Raw genomic sequence first — 23349 nt, forward strand, 5'->3', positions numbered from 1 at the left:
TTTCCATTTATTTCTTTACTTTCCTCCTTTCTTCTTCATTTCTTGCCCTCCATCTATGTCCAGCAACCCTCCTCTTCCCTCCAGCCACAAATGTCCAGCCACCCTCCTCTCCCCTCCAGCTGCCCATGTCCAGCCACCCTCCCCTCCAGCCACCCTCCTCTCCCCCTGCCCTCCCCTCCAGCCACCCTCCTCTCCCCTCCAGCCGCCCATGTCCAGCCACCCTCCCCTCCCCTCCAGCCACCCTCCTCTCCCCCCTGCGGCAGGCCTCCCTCCCACCCAACACCAGGCCACCCAGCATCAAGCCTCCCTCCCTCCCACCCAGCACCAGGCCATGCACCCACCCAGGCCTCCCACCCAAGCACCCAGGCCTCCCTCCCTCCCACCCAGCACCAGGCCATCCACCCACCCAGCACTCCCACCCACCCAAGCACCAGGCAGGCCTCTCTCCCTCCCACCCAAGCACCAGGCCATGCACCAACCCAGCACTCCCACCCAAGCACCAGGCCTCCCACCCAGCACAAGGCCTGCCTCCCTCTCACCCAAGCACCAGGCCATGCACTCACCCAGAACTCCCACCCAAGCACCAGGCCTCCCACCCACCCAAGCAGCAGCAAGCAAGCAAGCAGGCAGGCCTCCCTCCCACTCACCCGGCGTCAAGCTTTCCTCCCTCCCTCCCACCCGGCACCAGCCCGCCCGGCCTCCATCCCTCCCTCCGACCCCGAAGAAATTTAAAAGTCTTCCCTTGTCCGAGTAGGCGGCATCAGCAGCGAAAAGCATGCTGCTGGTTTGGCGCGTCTTCAGTCTTCCGTCTCTCAAGCTCTCTGGTCCCGCCCTCATTTCCTGTTAGGGCGGGACCAGAGAGCTTGAGAGACGGAAGGCTGAAGACGCGACGAACCAGCAGCACGCTTTTCGCTGCTGCTGCTGACGCCGCCTACTCGAACAAGGGAAGACTTTTAAATTTCTTCGGGTTCGGAGGGAGGGATGGAGGCCGGGCGGGCTGGTGCCGGGTGGGAGGGAGAGAGGAATGCTTGACGCCGGGTGGGTGGGAGGGCTAAGTTTCGGGTGAGGCGACCGGCGGCGCGCGTGCCAACAGAGAGGGCTCCGCGTGCCCTCTCTGGCACGCGTGCCATAGGTTCGCCATCACTGGCCTATGCTATGCTAACTTGTGATAAGTTGCTGGTCAGCAACAAAGACAGAGACTCTCCTATGACTAAGGACATTTGCTGTATCCAGATAAACAATCAAAAGGAGAAGTCAGTGTGAGCAAAATTATAGCCTTAGCAAGAGGGTGGGGGTAGTAACAGAGTAACTTTACCCATTATCTAATGAAAACTTACATGACAGGCCCTGTCAATTTAAGAGAATAAATGATAGAATTTGATGGAAAATTGTTGGAACATGATTCATCATAGGAAACAGAATATTCTGGAAAAATGCATATTCATTAGGTATGAAGGGTAATTATAACTAAGATAATGAAGAAAGGAAGAAAAAAGTATTTAAGAGGAAACAAAACTGAGGATGGTGAGCCTCTGTGTCCACTAGCAGGTGGACATATTGACAGCTCCCAGGGAAAACTCTGTTTTTATTTGCTACATATTATACTGAATTGGGAGTTTATTTGTTACTATTTCAATAATTACCAATTGGTTTGACAATTTGAATAAACATTTATTATGTCTAATACTTATTTAGTAGCCAGAGTTTTTCTTGCCTGGAATTCTGCCTGGGGAGTAAAGATTTACTCGTGGGTCCACCCCCCCCCAGGAGACCTGCAGAAAGTTACTTCTGTCTCAGAGGCAAGACAGAAAGTAGACAGTACCAAGCATCTTTTATGGAGATAATTTTTTTTGAAAGATTTTTCGCACGTACAATAAATTACATATAATAAAAAAAATAATAAAATCAGAAAAATAAAACTATAACCAAGGGGACTTTTACTAAACTGTGCTAAGAAATGGGCTTACTGCATCCTTATGTGGGCCTTTCACACATGCTAAGCCCATTTCTAGTACAGTCATCAAAAAGAGCTTTTTTCCTATTTGTTTTATTTCTTGCCGTGCACTGTTAGCCATTTAAATAAACTACCGCATCAGCACTTATTGCCTCCTATTTAGGAAGCATTTAGGGCTCCTGCATTAGACACGCTAATCAGCAAGAGTGACATCGGTGTGCTAGCTGATTAGTGCATCCATGCCCATTCTCTACCCCGACCCGCCTCCTCCCCCCAAAAATGTAAAACAAATTTATGTGCTTATGCAGATTGCAAACCTAATGCAGAACGCTTTAGCGTGTCCCATGTTAGGCCATTTTTGATGCATTAGGCCCATGTTAACACGTAACACAGCATAGTAAAAGGACCCCCTCCCAAAAAAAACTGCTTTAATCATAAAACTAGCCTATACTTATTTACATAAAACAATTATCAACAATAAAATCTAATTTAGTAGCAGAAGCTCCAACAAATTGTTGTACAATCTCATCAGTCTGAAAAAACAAGTTGGGCATGACAACCGGGCCAGAGGGGACTTTCAATTTGGCGTTCTTCTCAATTCAGTCACTAGTTCTTCGTGTACTTCTGGCTGTGCTATAATAATTTTGTTCATCTTTCACGTGTTCTTCTGTAGGCTAGGTAGCCATTTTGCTTCTCTGGGATTTTCATATGCTTTGTCCAGAGTAGGACTGTTTACCGATTATGCGATGAATCGTGCGATTAAAAATTTTGAAGTGTCGCCCTCACATTTTCACTTGTATAGTGCAAAATATAGACTGCAGATGTCAATTCTCAAAACTGACATATTGTACTTCAGTTACTAAAATCATTTTTCTTACCTTTGTTGTCCAGTGACTTTATTTTCTAATCATTTTATTCCCTGTCTCTGGTTCTGTTCCTCTTGTCTGTGCTCTGAACTCTTATTTTCAGAGCCTCCTCTCTCCACACTATTTCTTTTCTCTCCTCCTCTTTTCTTCAATTCTTCCCCTAGAACATCTTTCTCATTCAACTTTCTGCCATTTTTCTTCCTCCTTATATCTGTCTTGTTTCTATCCTTTCCCTTCTCCTTCACCCATGGGCACCATCTCTTCTCTCCTTCTGTCTCTCCTCCCCTCCTTGGGCACCATCTCCTCTAGTCTCTCCTCCCACCCTGTGGGCACCATCTCTTCTCATCTCTCTAGTGTCTGACTCTTGCACTAAGATGCCCATTATATTCCTACGGGTACTTTAGCGTTTAGGGCACGCTAAATCCTCTAACGCGCCTTAGTAAAAGGGGCCCTAAATGTTCAATTTGATTTCTTTGTTAGAACCAGATCACGATTAAAATATTTTTCAAATTTAGCTTAAGCATCCCAGCTTTGCCAACAAAAACATTCTGACCCTTATAGAACATGTTTTAAACTCTGTCATGCTATTCTTTTTTAAACAACCATTGTAAATGCAAGCAGGGCCGGTCTTAGCAAGTGCAGGGCCGGTCTTAGCAAGTGCGGGGCCCTATGCAGACCAATTTGATGGGGCCCCACCCTAGCCCTGCCCCCATCCTAACTCCACCCCCACCCTAGCTCCAGGGCTGGCCACCCCTCCCTCCGAGATCCCCGACCCGCTCCCTCCGAGCTCCAAGGCCCCCAGATCCAGGGCTTCCCCCCCTAGGGCTCCCAGCTCCAAGGCCCCCCTCCCTCCCTCCCGGTCATTTTTTAACACCCCCCTCCAAAATCCAGTAGTAGGTATGCCGAGAATACAAAACACTCAGGACCTATAGAGCAATTCTACCATACCATAAGCAGTCATTTCTACGAATCACCCAAAGAAAAGGAAAACATCTTAAAACACTACAGTGAGCACTAGAACATCAATTCACCTATTGTAAAACGAAACCAGACAGAATAGTACAGATAGTCGATCCTGCACAGTCAATGCCAATTGAAAGCCATGTCTTTTTCACAAACACAGATACACCCTAATCCACTATAGAATAAGTAGTAATATTTAAACTTTCTATTTAGACAAAAATTAAACTGAACCCCCAAGATGCCAGACTCTGCATACAATGCAACACCACAGAAACAGAAAATGTCCCCTAGTACTGTGCAAAATATAAAGACAGCAGATGTAAATTTGAAAAAAACTAACAAATACCAATTACCACTTTACAAATTAACAAATAGAAATAAAACAAATATAGAAACATAAAATAATACCATTTTATTGGACTAATAGATTTAGCTTTCAGAGGCCAAAACATCCTTCCTCAGGTCAATACAGTATAGTACTGACCTGAGGAAGGGGGTTTTGTTCTCCGAAAGTTAGCCAAAATGTATTAAAATTAGTCCAATAAAAAGATTACCTTGTTTACATGTTCTATTACAAACATTAACACATCTACAATACTACTTTATCCTAAAGCAAAAAAACATAAAATATATATTTTATTTACAGTTTGTTGTCTCTGGTTTCTGCTTTCCTCATCTTCTTTTCACTGTCTTCCTTCCATCCAGCATCTGTCTTCGGTCTCTCTCTGCCATCCAGTGTCTGCCCTTTCTGCTGTCCCCTCCATCCAATGTCTGCCCTCTCTCCCCGCCCCTTCCATCCACATCTGCCCTCTATCTCTGCCCCTTCCATGATCCATCCACCATCTGCCCCTGTCTGCCCTCTCTCTCTCCCCCATCCATTCACTGTCTGCCCTTTCTATCCCTTCCATCCACTGTCTGCCCTTTCTCTCTGCCCCTTCAATCCACAATTTGTCCTTCCTCTCCCATCCATCCAGGGTTTGCCCTCCCTCTCGCTCCCCCATCCAGGATCTGCACCTCTCTCCGCCCCTTTTTCAGCCCCCAGTTCCAGCCCCACTATCCCACCAGTTCCCCATTTCAGCCCCAGCCCTTTTCTCCCACCAGTCCCTAGCTTCAGCCCCCCAGCCACTTCTCCCTGTCCCCTTTTCAGCCCCTGCCCCTTTTCAGCCTCCAGTCCCAGTACTAGCCCCCTTATCCCACCTACCCTCCCTTTCAGCCCCCAGTTCCAGCCCCCTTCATCCACATGCCTTGTATTAGGGCCCCCCTTTTCAGAACCATTCTCCCACCTGACCCAAGCATGCCCCATTTTCCCACCAGCCCCAGGCATGGCCCCCATTTTCCCATATGGCCCCTTCTCAGACCCCAGTGCCAGTCCCCCTTCTTCCATCCGAGAACCCCCTCCCTAGTCCCCTTCTCCCATCCAAGAACCCCAGTCCCTTCCCCAACCATCCCCTTCAACAATCCAAGAACCCCCTTCCCACCCCCTTCTCCCATCCGAGAACCCCCTCCCCAGTCCCCTTCTCCCATCCCCTTCCCCACCCGTCCCCTTCAACCATCCAAGAACCCCCTCCCCATCCCCTTCTCCCATCTGTGAACCCCCTCCCCACCTCAGCTTTAGAAATGTTAAGTAGTAGTAGTAGTCTCCTTCCCATTTGAGAACCCCCTCCCCACCCTTCCCCCACCTGAGAACCCCCACCCCACACACCCTTCTCCCATCTGAGTCCTCTCCCCCGACCCACCTACCAGCTCTGTTCTCCTTCTCCTGCCGCCCACCACCCTCACGGCCTTTAAAAAAAGAATTTGGAAGCGCCGGAGGGCCAGGCAGCGCCTCGTGTCTGCCCTGCTACTAAAAATCTCTTCTTCGACGTTGTTGGGCCTTCTCACATTGAGTCCCACCCTCCTCTGAGGTAAATTCCAATTACCGCGAGGGCGGGCGGGACTCAATGTGAGAAGGCCCAACGACGTTGAAGAAGAGATTTTTAGTAGCAGGGCAGACACGAGGCGCTGTCTGGCCCTCCGGCGCTTCCAAATTCTTTTTTTAAAGGTAGGACAAGTTGGGAGCAGCGGGAGCGGGGCACCCCCCGACATCCGGGGCAGACCGCCCTCACCACGCCGCCGTCGCGCGCCGTCTGAGGGAGGGAGAACTGAGGCTCGGGAGGTCGGGGAGGGGCGACCTCAGGCGCGCCACGCGGGGCCCCCCTGAGCGCGAGGCCCTATGCGGCCGCCTCGCCTTAAGACCGGCCCTGAATGCAAGGTTGTATATCAAGAATTCTTGACAGCAGCAGCCTGAACCCGTTACCTGTAATTCCTCCCATTTTGGAGGGTTCCTCAAGCCTTTAAATCTCAGTTGGGTGGCTCTTTGGGATTGATTAAAAAGTTTAAACTTAAACTCCCTGGTATTTATAGATTGTTCCTCCTCTTTTCCTTTCTTCTTGAACCTCCTTCACCACCACTGAGCCTTTCTGTTCTTTGCAGGAATTGTAACATGTGAATTTATTCTATTTTAAGGAGAACTTAAGTTTGTTTGTTTTTTCCCTTGCTATGTTGCAATATTTTCTTCCTCTGTGTTAAAATATGTCTGGCTGATGTCTGATTTTTTTTTTTCATTTCTTCATTTCACATTGTCACTTCTCACCTTAAAACTGTTCCTTTTCATTCTAGCCTCCGTTTCATCTAAAAATTTGGATTCAGTTTACACCTTTCTTAGTAGCTCAAGGTGAATTATGTTCAGATATAATAGGTTTTCTCCTGTCTTCAGAGGGCTTACAATCTAAGGGGTATAATTTACTAAAGGGCATTAAGCCCTCAAAATGCGCCAATAGAGAATGCATGACCACGTTAAGGCATTCTGTGGTAATAAACCTGTTAGCATGAGCATTAGGGAATTTTTCTGGGAGAAGGTGAGGCATGGGCATGGAAACATTATCCTGTTAGTGCATTCTAGGTAATGTGTGTTAATAACAGATGAGTTAATGCTGGATCACTTAGCATCTCCTACTTAAGAGATGCTAAGTGTCCTGTGTTAAATCCTAGCAGTTAAGGTGCGCTAATGACTACTAGACCTGTTAGTCTGACCTCAGTGGTGAATAAACTACTTCTAAAGCGGAGGATTATAAGGTTTCTCTAATCAAATGGACTGCAGGACCTGAGGCAGCATGGTTTCACTAGAGGCAGGTCTTCTCAGACAAATCTGATTGACTGGGTAACCATGTTTTTGTTTTTGTTTTTGAGTCATATCACCTTAATAAATTATATTATTTTAATCAATTTTTTATTTTTTGCATCATTCTTGTGTCGTCTTTTCCTGATTTTTATTTTGTTTATACACACATTTTGTGTTTCATTTTTTTATTTTTTTATTTTTATGTGTATATTTTTGGAATTTTTTTCCTTGTCACAATTTTTATGTTTTTTCCTGTTTCCATCTTCCTTTCCATTTTTTCACTTTATTGGTATTTAGTGTCATCTTCGCTGTTTTTGTTTATTGACTGGGTAACCAAACAGTTAGACGTAGGAGGGGCACTAGATGTGGTGTACTTGGATTTTAGCAAAGTCTTTGACAAAATTCCGCACAGGCGACTGATAAACTACGTGCCTTCGGTATGGGCATTAAAGTGACTGACTGGGTTAAAAACTGGTTAAGTGGAAGGAGACAGGGGGTGGTGTTAAATGGAGTTTGCTCTGAAAAAAAGGTTGTACTGCAGGGATCGGTCCGTGGGCTGGCTCTTTTTAACATCTTTGTGATGATATTGCGTAAGGCCTGCCTGGTAAGGTTTGTCTCTTTGTGGACGATATCAAACTCTAATAGGGTGGACACCCAGGAGGGTGTGGACAGCATAAGGAAGGATCTAGCGAAGCTTAAAGAATGGTCCAATACAAATTAAAAATGCAGCATCATGCACTTGGGTTACAAAAATCCAAGGGAACGGTACAATATACGGGGTGAAGTACTTCTGTGTGCGAAAGAAGAGTAGGACTTGGGGGCAGGTAGAAAATGCAACCGTCAAAGCAAGAAGGATGCTCGGGTGCATAGGGAGAGGAATGACCAGCAGGAAAAAGAGGTGATAGTGCCCTTGTATAAGTCTCTGGTGAGGTCCCATTTAGAATAATGTGTGCAATTCTGGAGACCACACTTACAAAAAATATATAAACACGATGGAGTTGGATGGAAGAAAGCAGGAGAGAGAGGATATGATAGAGATGTTTAAATACCTCCGTTGCATTAATGTACAGGTGAGTCTTTCAAATAAAGGAAAAACTCTGGAATGAAAGGGCATAGCATGAAGAGAAAATAGGCTCAGGAGTAATCGAAAAAATACTTTTTCACGGAAAGGGTGGTGGACGCATGGAATGGCCTCCTGGTGGAAGTCATGGAGACAAGGGCTGTGTCTGAATTTAAGAAAGCATGGGACAGGCACGTGGGAGCTCTTAGGGAAAGGAGGAATTAGTGGTTACTAGGATAGGAAGACTAGATGGGCCATTTGACCCTTATCTGCCATCATGTTTCTACGTTCTGCATAAAACATACCCTCAAAACAAACAGCATTAAATTTGTAGTTAAGATGCGTTAAAATCTGTGTTAACTCAAAATCCTAATGCCCCTAAGTTTGTACATGTGGCAACGTCAGATCCCTTTGCTAGACAAAGTTTTCCCCAAGGAGTTACACATTCTAACTGCTTTGGCTGATGCTCTCCTTTGGTCTGGTCTCCTCACCCAACTATTGCTTGCACTTTTTCTCCTGTTCCCTTACACAGCAGCTCACACTTACCAATTTTGTGCAACTTTGTCTGTAGCAGTGGTTTCACAGGGCAAATAGATGTCTGCCGTTGACCATTACAATGGCAAAGGACTTCACATCACTGTCAATACAATGGCCTCTTGGTCTGACATAGCAATCTAACCTGTAACCTGTCTTTCTCTGCCTCACATGAAAATATTCAATTAACATATGTTAAACCTGCCTTGGCTTTGATATTTGTAATTCAGTGCAAATTTAGGGAACTCTTTTATTAAAACTGATGTAGGACGATAATCACATGAACAACTCCACCAGTCTTTTGAATCCGATGTATCCTCTAAATATATTTCTAATTTTTTTTTTAATATGCAGTGCTCAGAACTTGCCGGTGTACCTTATACCATATGTTATGGAGTCTGTCAGCAGCAGTCAACCATCATAGCATAGGTCCTGCCTGCCTCCTACCTAATATGACCACTCAATTGCAGCACTAGTCATAAGATCTTATTGACAAGGAAGCGAAATCACTTACCTGGTAGATGGTCAATTTGCTATCACCCGTAGGATTGATGCATTTGCTGCTGGGCTCCTTCGCCCTCATGTGTTCATGTGATTAAAATCAAATAAAGACAGAATTCTGATTTTAATCACATGATAGCAAATTGACCATCTACCAAATAAGTGATTTCACTTCCTTGTCAATAAGATCTTATGCTTAGTGCTGCAATTGAGTGGTCATATTAGATAGGAGGCAGGCAGGACCAGTGCTCTGATGGTTGATTGCTGCTGACCGACTCCATAACATATGCTATAAGGTACACTGGCAAGTTCTGAGCACTGCATATTAAAAAAATTAAAAAAGTTTGATATTTGTAAGACAGGCACAGCATGCTTTAATTAACATAGTGTGGGTAAAAGGAACTATTTTTCCCTTGCAGTGCTTAAGTATATCCCTCTATGCCAGTGGCTCCCAAACCCGGTCCTGGAGGCACCCCAGCCAGTCAGGATTCAGGAGATCTACAATGAATATTCATGAGGGGGATTTACGTACAGCGGAGGCAGTGTATACAAATAACTCTCATGAATAATCATTGTGGATATCCTGAAAACCTGACTGGCTGGGGTGCCTCCAGGCCCAGGTTTGGGAATCATTGCTGTATGAAGTTCAAATTACCTTAATATCCATTATTGAAAGTGTGATCTTTATAAGCTTGGAATGGTGCCAGATTCATGTATTTTCAGGATTTATTGTCTACAGAGTAATTTTAGAGCCAGAAACCATTAGAAACAAATCTCTGCTTACAACAGTACAGTCTGAACAGAGGCCTAGAATCCCTCTGGCTAGCAGCCACAAATATATATTTTTTGTAGTTTAGTATCAGTAATGATCAAAACCAGTTACAGACATCAATTTTTTTTGCAAGTCTCTTTGGGACTGTGCTTTCTGACCTAAAATATTGCAAAAGGGAACTCTTGTTAGAAGTTAAAGTAATATGCTGTTTACTTTTGTTGCCAGGGAAACAAAAAAAATGAAAACAGATAACTTAAACAGATGTGAACTGAGACATGAAGTAGCTGATATGTATGCTCCAAAATGCTGAACCAGTTTGTCAAGGTACATTTTGATATCCATTGTGATCCCACCTCTACCAAAGGCATGCAGATTTTTGCATATCAAAGTTGTTTACATACATACCTCATGATGGCCCCACTAGCCAAAGCCTTATCCACCCAAGGCCTTACTCCATTTATTTACGCTGATGATGTTACATTATACATCCCCTACAAACATGACCTGGCAGAATCACCAACACAATCAAGCTCAGCCTAAACATCATGAACTCATAGGCAAATGCATTCCAACTAAAACTCAATACAGAAAAAATACACTGTCTCATCATCTCATCCCAATACAATACATACAAACGCACAAACGTCAACACCCCAGGATACACCCTCCCCATCTCAAACAGCCTGAAAATTCTCAGAGTAACAATCGACCAAAACCTATCACTTGAGACCCAAGCTAAATCCACCATAAAGAAAATTTTTCTCTCATGTGGAAACTCAAAAGTGTGAAACCATTCTTCCTGAGGGAAATATTTCACAACTAGGTACAGTCCATGGTACTAAGCCACGCAGACTACTGTAATGGTACCTATGCAGGATGTAAAGAACAAATTATAAAGAAACTTCAGACCGCCCAAAACACAGCTGCAAGGCATATATTTAGAAAAATGCGTTTTGACAGTGCCAAACCACTCCGAGAAAAACTGCACTGGCTTCCAATTAAGGAATGCATCGTTTTCAAGATCTGCACGACAGTTCATAAAATCATTTACAGTGAGGCACCGGAATACATGACAGACCTCATCGACCTGCCAATCAGAAACACCACAAAATCAGCACGATCATACCTTAACCTCCACTACCCAAGAACAAAGGCCTCAAATACAAATCCACTTATGCATCCAGCTTTTCCTACTTGAGCGCACAACTGTGGAACGCACTACCAAAAGTAATAAAAGCTACACTCGACCACCAGAATTTCCGGAAAGCACTAAAAACAGATCTGTTCAGAAGGGCATATCCCACCGACCCAACATAAAAAACCTGGACACTTGCGACACAACGTAACCAAGGACCGTAACGGACATATCCTAACTCTTCCTCTCCATCTCTAAGTTCTCCTCATTTGTCTCTAGCATACAAAAGGTAGTTAACAAAACATGTATTGGTCTTAATGTAATGTCTTTCTACAATATAAATATGTGCATAAAATTAAAAAAACAAAAAAAGAAAACAAACGAAAGACAAAAAGCAAGCATATATTAAACAGCAACAAACACAAATAAAAACATACTCTGTCAAAGGAGATTCACAGTTATAGGCACTCCCCCCACCCCATTTGGATTTTGCTCACACCTTTTTCAGGTGGTAGCTCAAGGTGAGTTATATTCAGGTACACTGGGTATTTCTCTGTCCCAAGAAGGCTCACAATCTAAGTTTGTACCTGAGGTAATGGAGGGTTAAGTGACCTGCCCAAGATCACAAGGAGCAGCAGTGGGATTTGAACCGGCCACTTCTGCATGTCAAGACTGGTGCTCTAACCACTAGGCCACTCCTTCACTCAAACCAAATCCCGCAGCCACATTTATATTCTATCAGAATACAAAATAAATACTGTAGTTGAATATGCTATGAAACTACATATGAAAGCACTAGCACTCAACAGCTCAGTGCATACTGAGATGCTGAAACCCGTCGTATTAATTTGGAAAGATAAGGAATCAAATCCAAATTTATTTAGATGTTAGTAGCTGAGATAGAAAAATGTTTAAAGGAAGTGTTAAATGGAAGACCACTCACCTGCTAGACAGACTAAGCAGTTCATGTTTCTCTGCCACTGTTGACTTCTTATCCAGCTCCCATATTAAGACATTGATTAGGTGAGAATTCTTAATCACTATTGGCACTTCTTCAAACATGTGCTCAAAAGCAATGTTTGCTTTCTTTAATCTGTGAAGAGAAGAATATATTTTTTAAATTCATTATTATGTATGCAATCTAACATAATTTAATTTCCTTTCACAAGCTTGTTAGTCTTCCAATGACAAGAAGCTGACTGGGTAAAGCAAACAGCTGTCAGATTATTTTTGATTTATGTGCAGGATGGGAGAATTGCTCTTGCATATACAGTGATGTGAAAAAGTTTTTGCATCCTCTCCTGACTTCCCCTATTATTGCGTATGTCACACTGAATCATTTCTGATCTTTAAACAAAAAGAAATATAAGACAAAGGGAACCTGAGTAAACACATAAGAGTTTTTATAGAACACTAGTAAGAAATGCCCGTTTTGGGGGAAAATGAAACGGGCGCTAACAGGATAATCCTCCCCACCATCCTCCCTCCCGAGTTCCAGACACCCTCTCCGTGCCTCCCTTCCGAGTTCCACACCTCTCCTCTCCCTCCCTCCGTCCCTCAGTGACGTGGTTGCGAGTTTGCGAAGTTCGGTGCGCTCTCCCAGCAGCTGTCAGAGAATGTGTGGAAGTCGTCCGTTGTGTCTTCGCCGCCCCGCCCTCTGCGTCATCGCGTGTTGACGTGAGGGCGTAAGTACACTGACTGCAGACCCGCCCCGCCCTCGTCATCGCGTTTTGACGCGAGGGCGGAGCTACAGTGACTGCAGCCTGCAGGCCAAACCGGATATCTCGGGCGCCTCAAGTTTCCGGCTTGAGGCTTCAATGGAACGTTGGAGGTGCCTTTTATATATATAGATCATTTATTTAAGGAATAAAGTTATCCAACACCTATATCACCCATGTGAAAAAAGTAACTACTCCCTTGGTTAATCAAACAATTGACCAAATTTAACTGATAATTAGATTCAGATGATTGAACACAGCCAGGCTTATTGAATCTAACCTTCACTATATATTGATTACCATGAGAGTAAAGCAGCAACCTCAAGGTTTCTACAAAAATGCTAAGACACAATCAAAGGAAATTCTAGAAGAGATGAAAAAAAAAGTTGTTGAAATATCAGTCTGGAAAGGGTTGCAAAGCCATTTCTGAAGATCTAGGGACTCCACTAAACCACAGTGAGAGCTATTCCAAATGGAGATGACTTGGATCAGTGCTGAATCTTCCCAGGCGTGGCTGGCCTGCCCAAAATTATTCCAAGGGTGCAGAGACAACATACCCAGGGAGTCAAACATCCCAAAAGAACATCCAAAGAACTGCAAGGTCTCAGCCAAGGTCAGTGTTCATGACTCCATAAGAAAAAACAGATTGGGCAGAAATGGGATTCATGGGAGAGTAGCAAGGCAGAAAGCCACTGCTATCAAGAAGTAACATTAGTCCTCATCTCACATTTGCAAAAGCACACCTGGATGATTCCCAAGCCTTTTCTGATAATTAATTATGGACAGATGAGTCAAAAGTGGAACTTTTGATAACAAGTCCCATCTAGTCTGACGTAAAACAAACACAGTAAGAACATACCAACAATCAAACATGGTGCTGGCAGTGTGATGTGGCGATGCTTTGCTGCCTCAGGAGCTGGATAATTTGCTATTACTGAGACAATGCATACAATGAATTCTGCATGGTACCAGAAAATTCTTAAGGAGAATGTCTGGTTATCTGTCCATGAGCTAAAGGTGAAGTGTAATTGGGTTAAACAAAGACAATGATCCAAAATACTAAAGCAAGACCACATCTAATTCGTTGAGGAGAAACAAAATTAAAGTTTTGGACTGACCTAGTCAAAGCACTGCCGTGAACTCAATAGATATGTGGCATGACCTGAAATGAGCAGTTCATGAATGAAAATCTATGAACGTGTCTGAATTAAAACAGTTCTTCAAAGAAAAACAGCAATGTGAAAGACTGATACTAAATTATAGGATGCTTTTGGTTGTAATTATTGCTGCTAAAGGAGGTACAATCAGTTATTAAGTTTAGGAGGCAGCTGCTTTTCATATGCATGATGGATTGGATGTTAAATAACTTTGTTCCTTAAATAAAGGACGACAATGTATAAACTGTATTGAGTGTTTAATAGTACATTTTGTTTAAAGATCAAAAACCATTCGGTGTGACTCAGGCACATGCAACAACAGAAGACATCAGGAGGGAGGGCAAAAACTTTTGCATCACTGTACATTATCCTGGTAACAATTGTTTCAAAAGAGAAATGTTAATAATGAAATTCACATAAAAAAAATGAGGTACATATCTGACTCATTTTGAGAACTATTTACTAAAATGTGTTAGCTGCTTAAGAGTGCTGTCACAGCACAGACTAATTCCTCTGTTAAAGAGCTATCGCGCAAGAGTGCATGGAATACTACTACTACTACTTAACATTTCTAAAGCGCTACTAGGGTTACGCAGCGCTGTACGATTTAACATAAAAGGACAGGCCCTGCTCAAAGAGCTTACAATCTAAAGGACAAGTGAGTAGTCAATTCGATAGGGGCAGTCAAATTGGGGCAGTCTGGATATCCTGAAGGTAAGAGGTAGGTGCCGAAGGCAGCATTGAAGAGGTGGGCTTTAAGCAGAGACTTGAAGATGGGCAGGGAGGGGGCTTGACGTAAGGGCTCAGGAATGGGCAAAGGCTGTGCCTACCAATTAACACAGAAGTAGTAACCACACAGTTAACAGTTAATTCAGCGGACAACATGATACAGCTAAAGCCACCTCAAGGTATAGATATCTGGCATTAGAGAATGACACGGGGACGGGGAACCGCAGTATCCGCAGGGATGGGGCAGGGATGGGGACAGAGTCCACAGGGACAAACTTTGTCCCCGTGTCATTTTCTACTTTGAAGCCTGTTAATGAACTGGACTGTTATTTATGTTTTAAGTGATGCCTACAATGATATTTTGATTTTTTGGAAAAACAAGCAAACATAATGGCCACAACTAGCAAACTTTGGGGGGAAAGGGAAATGGGACTTGATATATACCACCTTTCTGAGGTTTTTGCAACTACATTCAAAGCGGTTACATATATGCAGGTACTTATTTTGTACTGGGGCAATGGAGGGTTAAGTGACTTACCTAGAGTCACAAGGAGCTGCAGTGGGAATTGAACTCAGTTCCCCAGGATCAAAGCCCACTGCACTAACCACTAGGCTACTCCTCCACTCCTATTTGCATTGGGAGATCCTGTACATCCTGCTACCAGCACATCTTCTAAGAAGACAACTTCTATTCCAGGAAGGACTGTGGAAGACAGGAGAACTAGATTGAATCCTGAGATTGTTGATGATTTCTTATTTATCAATAGATTAATAAAACATAACAGTGTTTTATAGGGCATATTTTTCCCCTCTAAGGCATATAGAACGGGTTGTATTTTATACCCCTGGACATTTTAACAGTGTGAATTAGGATTCCTTGGTGTAGTAGAAATAACCTATTGTTGGGCTTGGAAGGGTAGAGGGTGGTGGTGGGAAGGAGGGTTATTATAGCTGCTCCTTGTTATTATTGTTCTCTATTTGTAATTTATACTCAACAGTTGCACAGCATTTTGTTCCTTTTTATATTTTAATAAAAAGATTTAAATATAAAATCATAAGTGTTGGCGGCTTCTGCAGATGAGGGCAGAGCCCACGGGGATGGGGACGGGGACAAACTTTGTCCCCGTGTCATTCTCTATCTGGAATACAGTTAATTTGGTAACATTCCTCTATGTTAACTATACAGTAAAATACAGGAACACCTCCAATACTTAATGCTGTGCAATAATTTTGGTAGTTATCATATACAGGCTTTAACAAATTTTTTCAGACCCTAGGTATAGCCCCCAAACTTAAAAGCCAGTAGCTGAATACCTCTCAGTTCTTCTGCCCTATCTCTTCCACCCTCCCATGTTGTCCTCAATGAAGTTCAAGAATGGGGGGGGGGGGGGGGGGGGGCGCTCTTTCCCAGGCTTTGTTTATGGGAAATAAAAGTTTGGTAAACCAGACCCTTAAAGTGCCATGGCAAATCACTAGCTCCCTCCTTTCCAAAGCCTATTAATCAGCACTGTGATGGCATCCACTTGATAGATGAAGCAAAGAAGCAATTATCTCTTTGCTTTATTTATCAAAATGGCCTGGGTCCTTAGCAGTCTAGCTTTCATATATCGTCCAAAGTCCAATCTTCACTCAGTCTCTCTCATACACCAACCATGAAGTTCCTTTCTCTGTATCTAATATCCCTCACACCCCTGACTCTGTCTTCCTACTCGTTCCCCTGACTTTGCTGTCTGTAGTTGCTTATGTTATCACTGAGCAACTGAATTATATTTGGGAGCATGAAATCCCCAATGCCAAGGTTTGATTTCTAGGACTATGGAGACCTAGCACCTGCGATTTGTCGAATTCTGATCGGGTGGTTACTGTACAATTTAAGCACATTTTAAGAAATACGGTCCTTTAAGTGTCTCAAAAGCAGGACTAAGAATTAGCTCCATTCTAGCTTTTCTAAAATAACGGTTTCTTTGCCAAGAGATTTTCTGAAGCATGCAGATTAAATGTTTTATGCTTAGCCACCTGAATTTCTAGCTCCTCCTGGAAAACCACAGCAGTCTCTATGGGAAACGGTAAACTTCAACATATGAAAAAAGAAATGACAAACTTAATATGAATCCACCTAACAGAAAAAAAAAATTCACTCACTGGTGGTTAGAGAACAGACCAGGTCAATTTAACTTTATAAAAATAACTTTCAATTTTAACATATCAGAGTCACCAAAACCACAGCACTTTCAGTCTTCTGATGTATGCCATATTTTTTCCCAATGTCTCTAATCTTATGTTTAGTTTGGGCTCTTGTACAGCAAGGCTGCATGCAATGAGAGGATTCCAGCTGACACACTAGAGACGAACATCAATGATGGTTTTAAAATTGGACAAATAATGTAGCTCTCAAGTGAGCATAAAAAGCTGTTACTTACCTGTAGCAGGTGTCCTCCGAGCACAGGTATATATTCTCACATGTCGATGATGTCATCCATGGATCCCGGTGTGGACACTGCCAAATGCACTGTCACTTTAAATCTTTGAGGCAGTGCCCCCACTGCGCAAGCGCAGGTGCTTTCCCGCACAGGACCAGCAGTACAGTACTAAAGCTAAGAACCAGGGGCGTAGCCAGACACCCAATTTTGGGTGGGCCTGGGCCCAACATGGGGGGCAGAACTCTGCCTTGTCCAACAAGTGATTTGGTCTCTCCCTCGCTCGCCTGCATGCCATATGGTCTCTCAAATATCCCCCTCCCCTGCATACCTTATAAATAGCAGATTTTCACCGGCAGCGAGCAGCAGCTAATACACACGGCTCATGTTGGCCCCACAGCCTTCCCTCTGATGCAACCTCCTGTTTCCGCATAGGTGAGAATACATCAGAGGGAAGGCTGTAGGGCCAGTGCAAGCAGTATGTATCAGTCGCTGCTCACTGCAGGATAAGATCTGCTACTTAAAAGGTATGCAGGCAGGACAGTTGTTGGGAGTTTTCGGCTAGTGGGGCTTGGGGATCCCTGCCAGCCACATCATAGGTATGTTGCTACTGAGTGGGCCTGAGCCCAAAGTGGATGGGCCTGGGCCCACCCTTGGCTACGCCACTGCTAAGAACACAACTCCAGGGGAGGCAGGAGAGATGTAAGAATATATACATGCTGTCCTCAGAGGACACCTGCTACAGGTAAGTAACTTAGTTTTCTTAGAGGACAAGCAGGAATAATATTCTTAAATGTGGGACTCACTAGCTACCAGGCTCATAACATAAATAAAATCTGCACGTAAGCAGATAGTAACATAGTAACATAGTAGATGACGGCAGAAAAAGACCTGCATGGTCCATCCAGTCTGCCCAAGACAAACTCATATGTGTATACCTTACCTTGAATTGAATTTGTACCTGTCCTTTTCAGGGCATAGACCATATAAGTCTGCCCAGCAGTATTTCCCGCCTCCCAACCACCAGTCCTGCCTCCCATCACCGGCTCTGGTACAGACCGTATAAGTCTGCCCTCCCCTATCCTTGCTTCCCAACCATCACCCCCTCTTCCCCCCACCTGCTCCGCCACCCAATTTCAGCTAAGCTTCTGAGGATCCATTCCTTCTGCACAGGATTCCTCTATGCATATCCCATGCATGTTTGAACTCCGTTACCGTTTTCATCTCCACCACTTCCCGCGGGAGGGCATTCCAAGCGTTCACCACCCCCTCCGTGAAAAAATACTTCCTGACATCTTTTCTGAGTCTGCCCCCCTTCAATCTCATTTCATGTCCTCTCGTTCTACCGCCTTCCCATCTCCGGAAAAGATTCGTTTGCGGATTAATACCTTTCAAATATTTGAACGTCTGTATCATATCACCCCTGTTCCTCCTTTCCTCCAGGGTGTACATGTTCAGGTCAGCAAGCCTCTCTTCATACGTCTTGGAATGTAAATCCCACACCATCCTCGTAGCTTTTCTTTGCACCGCTTCCATTTTTTTAACATCCTTCGCAAGATACGGCCTCCAAAACTGAACACAATACTCCAGGTGGGGCCTCACCAATGTCTTATACAGGGGCATTAAAACCTCCTTTCTTCTGCTGGTCACTCCTCTCTCTATACAGCCTAGCAATCTTCTAGCTACGGCCACCGCCTTGTCGCACTGTTTCGTCGCCTTCAGGTCCTCAGATACTATCACCCCAAGATCTCTCTCCCCGTCCGTGCCTATCAGACTCTCCCCGCCTAACACATACGTTTCCCTTGGATTTCTACTCCCTAAGTGCATCACTTTGCATTTCTTCGCATTGAATTTTAATTGCTAAACATTAGACCATTCTTCTAGCTTCTTCAGATCTTTTTTCATGTTTTCCTCTCCCTCTGGGGTGTCCACTCTGTTGGAAATCTTGGTGTCATCCGCAAAAAGGCAAACTTTACTTTGTAACCCTTCGGCTATGTCACTCACAAATATATTGAACAGAATCGGGCCCAGCACCGATCCCTGAGGCACTCCACTACTCACCTTTCCCTCCTCCGAGTGAACTCCATTTACCACCACCCTCTGGCGTCTGTCCGTCAACCAGTTCCTAATCCAGTTCACCACTTCGGGTCCTATCTTCAGGCTGTCTAGTTTATTTAAGAGCCTCCTGTGGGGAACCGTGTCAAAAGCCTTGCTGAAATCTAAGTAGATGACGTCCATAGCACGTCCTTGATTTAATTCTCCTGTCACCCAGTCAAAGAATTCAATGAGATTCGTTTGGCATGATTTCCCTTTGGTGAAACCATGTTGTCGCGGATCTTGCAACTTATTGGCTTCCAGGAAATTCACTATCCTTTCCTTCAGCATGGCTTCCATTACTTTTCCAATAACCGAAGTGAGGCTTACCGGCCTGTAGTTTCCAGCTTCTTCCCTATCCCCACTTTTGTGAAGAGGGACCACCTCCGCCGTTCTCCAATCCCTCGGAACCTCTCCCGTCTCCAAGGATTTATTAAACAAGTCTTTAAGAGGACCTGCCAGAACCTCTCTGAGCTCCCTCAGTATTCTGGGGTGGATCCCGTCTGGCCCCATGGCTTTGTCCACCTTTAGCTTTCCAAGTTGTTGATACACACTCTCTTCTGTGAACGGCGCTCTATCCACCTCATTCTCAGGTGTACTTTTGCCAGTCCCTCTCGGTCCTTCCCCAGGGTTTTCTTCAGTGAAAACAGAACAAAAGTATCTATTTAGCAAATTGGCTTTTTCTTCATCATTTTCTACATAGCGTTTTGTTGTATCTTTTAGTCTCACAATTCCCTTTATAGTCTTTCTCCTTTCACTAATATACCTGAAGAAGTTTTTGTCTCCCCTCCTTACATTTCTAGCCATTTGTTCTTCCGCTTAGTGAAAGCCTGGTGAAGAAAAGGGCCAGAGGACAGAGTTGACTTAAGTAGGTAAAAGATTCTACAGGACTGATTGTCCAAACCAACTATCCTGACTAGAATTCTGCTCCAGACAGTAGTGAGCAGTGAAGGTATGGGGTATGTATAGAGACCACATAGCCACCTTGCAAATGTCTTCGATGAAGGCAGAGCGGAAATGGGCTACTGAAGCTGCCATGGCTCTACATTGTGAGCAGTGACCCGGCAGTGAAGGGAGATACAGTCAGCCAGCCAAGCTGAGATTGGGGATTCCCATCACCAAATGTACAATCTGTTAAGGACACAAAAGCTGGGAGGTCTTCCTATGAGGTTTTGTACATTCTAGATAGCATGATAAAGAAAGCTTGCTGTCTAAGGTATGCAGTGCTGCTTCTCCAGGATTATCATGTGGTTTAGGGAAGAAGACAGGAAATACAATGGACTGATTGAGATGGAATTCCAATACCACTTTAGGAAGAAATTTGGGATGGGTTCGAAGAACAACCCTGTCATGGTAGAACCTGTTTTAAGGTGGGTCTGCCACAAGGACTTGAATTTCACCGACTCTTCTGGCAGAAGAGCTATTAAGAACACTACCTTATATATGAGCTATTAGGATGACATTGAGATCCCATGCTACTGGAGATGGTTTGATAGATTCATGAAAGGTTTGTTTCATACCAAACCCAACTTTAGAATGAAAAGTGCTAATGGGACTCAAATGTTCTCTGAGTGAGTTAGTTTTGAGGTCAGAATCTGAAAGTTGGAGGAGGTACTCCATAAGAGTAGGCAGACAGCTCATAGTGGGATCAAATACTTTGGCTACACACCAGAGAGAAAATGTTTCCACTTTAAAGAGTAACATTTTTGTGCAGGTGGTTTCCTAGAGGCTAGGAATATCCTAGAGACTGTCAGGAAGGTTTAAGGAATGTAAATCAATGTTGTTATGAACCAAGCCGTCAGGGCTAGAGGGCAAGTGTCTGGATGGAGGATGGATCCCTCATTCTATGTTATTAGGGTTGGAAAAGGATCCAACTTCAATGGCTTCCTGGACAATAACTCTAGGAGAAAAGGAGCTATTAGAATCATGGCCCCCATGGTCTCGACATAGTTTGAGAAGAGATTTCCCTATGAGATAATGGGGGAAAAGCATATATAAGATCTGTTACCCAAGTGGAGCATCTGGGGCTGTACAGTTGGGCACATATATCATGGAACAAAAGAGGGGAAGCTGTTTGTTCTGAGGGAGAAGCAAAGAGATCGTAGGGTCCTCCACTACAGAGGTGATGAAGGCCCATTCACAAAGTTGAAGGACTCTGCTCAGTTTGTCTGCTACAGAATTCTGTTTGCTGGCTAGGTAAACACCTCTTATAGAGAAGCTGCCCAAGTCCATATCTGGATTGCTTATTGACAGATATGGTAAGAACCTGCTCCTCCCTAAATCAGATAATAAGTTGTGTTGAATAAAGCTGCGGTCAAGTTGTTTGTTTGTTCAGGTAATACATCGCTTCCTGTTTGTCTGTGCGAATGAGTATTACCTGACCGACGATAAAGACCTGGAAGGTTTTTAAAGCATTCCAAACAGCTTGCAATTCTCTCATTGGGACCAAGAACCACTACTACTACTAATCATTTCTAGAACTGGCTACTAAACATACAGGATAGAGAAGATGGCCCTCCTGCACTGAAAGGACAGATGGATGGGACCTGAGACATAGAATTGTCTACTGCTAGGATGACAGGCAAGGGAACCAGGGTTATCGTGGCCCATCTAGAGCTATAAGAATTATGTCCACTGCATCCTGGATGACCTTTTGAATGACTTTTGAGATGAATGGAGTAGGAGGAAAAGCATAAGAGAGGCCAGGAAAGGGTAAATTAATTCGTGAAGAGGCTGTTTGCTGAAGGAATCCTGGAAGAAAACAGATGACACTGTTCATTTCTGAGGTAAACAAATCCACTGTAGAGATCCCCCACCTGTGAACTCTTACAGATTTGGAGTTAGTCCAGTCACAGGGTAATAGGAATCTGCTCAATTTTTCCACCAGAATGTTGTAAATAAATGTAGGGCTGCTCTGATAAAGCAAGGAAACTGAGAAAGAAGTCTCATCTACCACAGTAACCAGTGGTTATTAGCTTTTTAGTAAAGGGCCTGCACAGGATAATGTCAAAGTTTTGTCTGCGCCAGAACTGTGACAGCAATGGATAATTTTCAAACTTCTTGCACTTTGCATGGTGCCTTGATTCTGGCCTTCACTGCTTAGATGACAATACATTGCAACTCCTTTTGGGCCATTTGGTTTGTAAAGTTACTCATCATCAGACTATTTATTTATATATTTAGATTTTGCTCACACCTTTTTCAGTAGTAGCTCAAGGTTAGTTACATTCAGGTACACTGCATATTTCTCTGTCCCAGGAGGGCTCACAATCTAAGTTTGTACCTGAGGCAATGGCGGGTTAAGTGACTTGCCCAAGATCACAAGGAGCAGCAGTGGGATTTGAACCGGCCACCTCTGAATTGCAAGACCGGTGCTCTAACCACTAGGCCACTCCAGAGCAAAGATGTCTGAATTTTCAGTCAAGAAGTCTTAGTTAAGGATGACATGCTCTCTGAAGATGTATAACACTGCCCTTTCCTACATAACAGGACTTTTGAAGACATAGTATAAGGGGATGGAGGCTACATCAAAGGAGGAGGACCTGCTGGACTTTGCAGAGTCAGCCAACTTCTGCACTGAAGATATTTAAATCAAGTTTTAGGTGCCTTTCCTCTGCTTCATAGTACCCTCTGACATATCCATTTGCATAGTCCTCCTGGTGATGCACTGGACCCAAGCAAATCATATACAGCCTTTGGGTGTCACTGTTAGTTATCTTTCACTCCCAGATTGGACAGAGCCCGAAACCTGGCTTTTGCCAAAAAAGAAATAAAATCTCTAATATTTCTTTTTAACAACTAAGAAAATAAAACAAGCAAAGAATCTCCAGTGCAAATATTGGAAGAACTTTATTTCAGAATCTGTTTGATAGAGCAGGAAAAAACCCCCCAAAAACAAACAAACAAACAAACAGATGACCTAGGGGATTGCTGCATTAGTAAGGGAAAAACTACCACAAGAACTAGTGTACAGTTCTGAGCATATCTTCCACATGGTGATGGTAATAGCAGCTTTTGTGTGGAACTTTACAAAGACTAAACAGAAAGTTTCATGACTTATAAACTTACCCTTCCGCAGAGAAATCTTTCTCTTTGCAAATTTCCATCAGTTTCGGAGTCAGTCTATATGCTTTTAGTGAAAGGGACCCTTGTGCAGTCTTTATGGGATCTAAAAAAAAAGGAAGAGAAAATTAGACACGCACTGAGAAGTTACCTATACTGCGGGCAATTTATAAAATTTTTATATTAATGTGCACTAATTAAGAATAACATAGATTATAATTATTCCT

General features: G+C 43.8%; 1 protein-coding gene across 1 annotated transcript in view; it reads right to left on the minus strand.

The window, feature by feature from the left end:
- The window catches only part of EIF3H (eukaryotic translation initiation factor 3 subunit H), a 284811-nt gene that overhangs the window by 21692 nt on the left and 239770 nt on the right, over positions 1-23349 (minus strand). The window contains exons 4-5 of the mRNA XM_030218259.1: positions 23129-23228; positions 11889-12038 (exon numbers count right to left, since the gene is read on the minus strand). Of these exons, the coding sequence (XP_030074119.1) occupies positions 11889-12038; positions 23129-23228 (250 nt within the window). The remainder of the gene's footprint in view (positions 1-11888; positions 12039-23128; positions 23229-23349) is intronic.

Source organism: Microcaecilia unicolor, chromosome 1, assembly GCF_901765095.1.
Source record: "Microcaecilia unicolor chromosome 1, aMicUni1.1, whole genome shotgun sequence".
NCBI classification, from domain to species: Eukaryota; Metazoa; Chordata; class Amphibia; order Gymnophiona; family Siphonopidae; genus Microcaecilia; species Microcaecilia unicolor.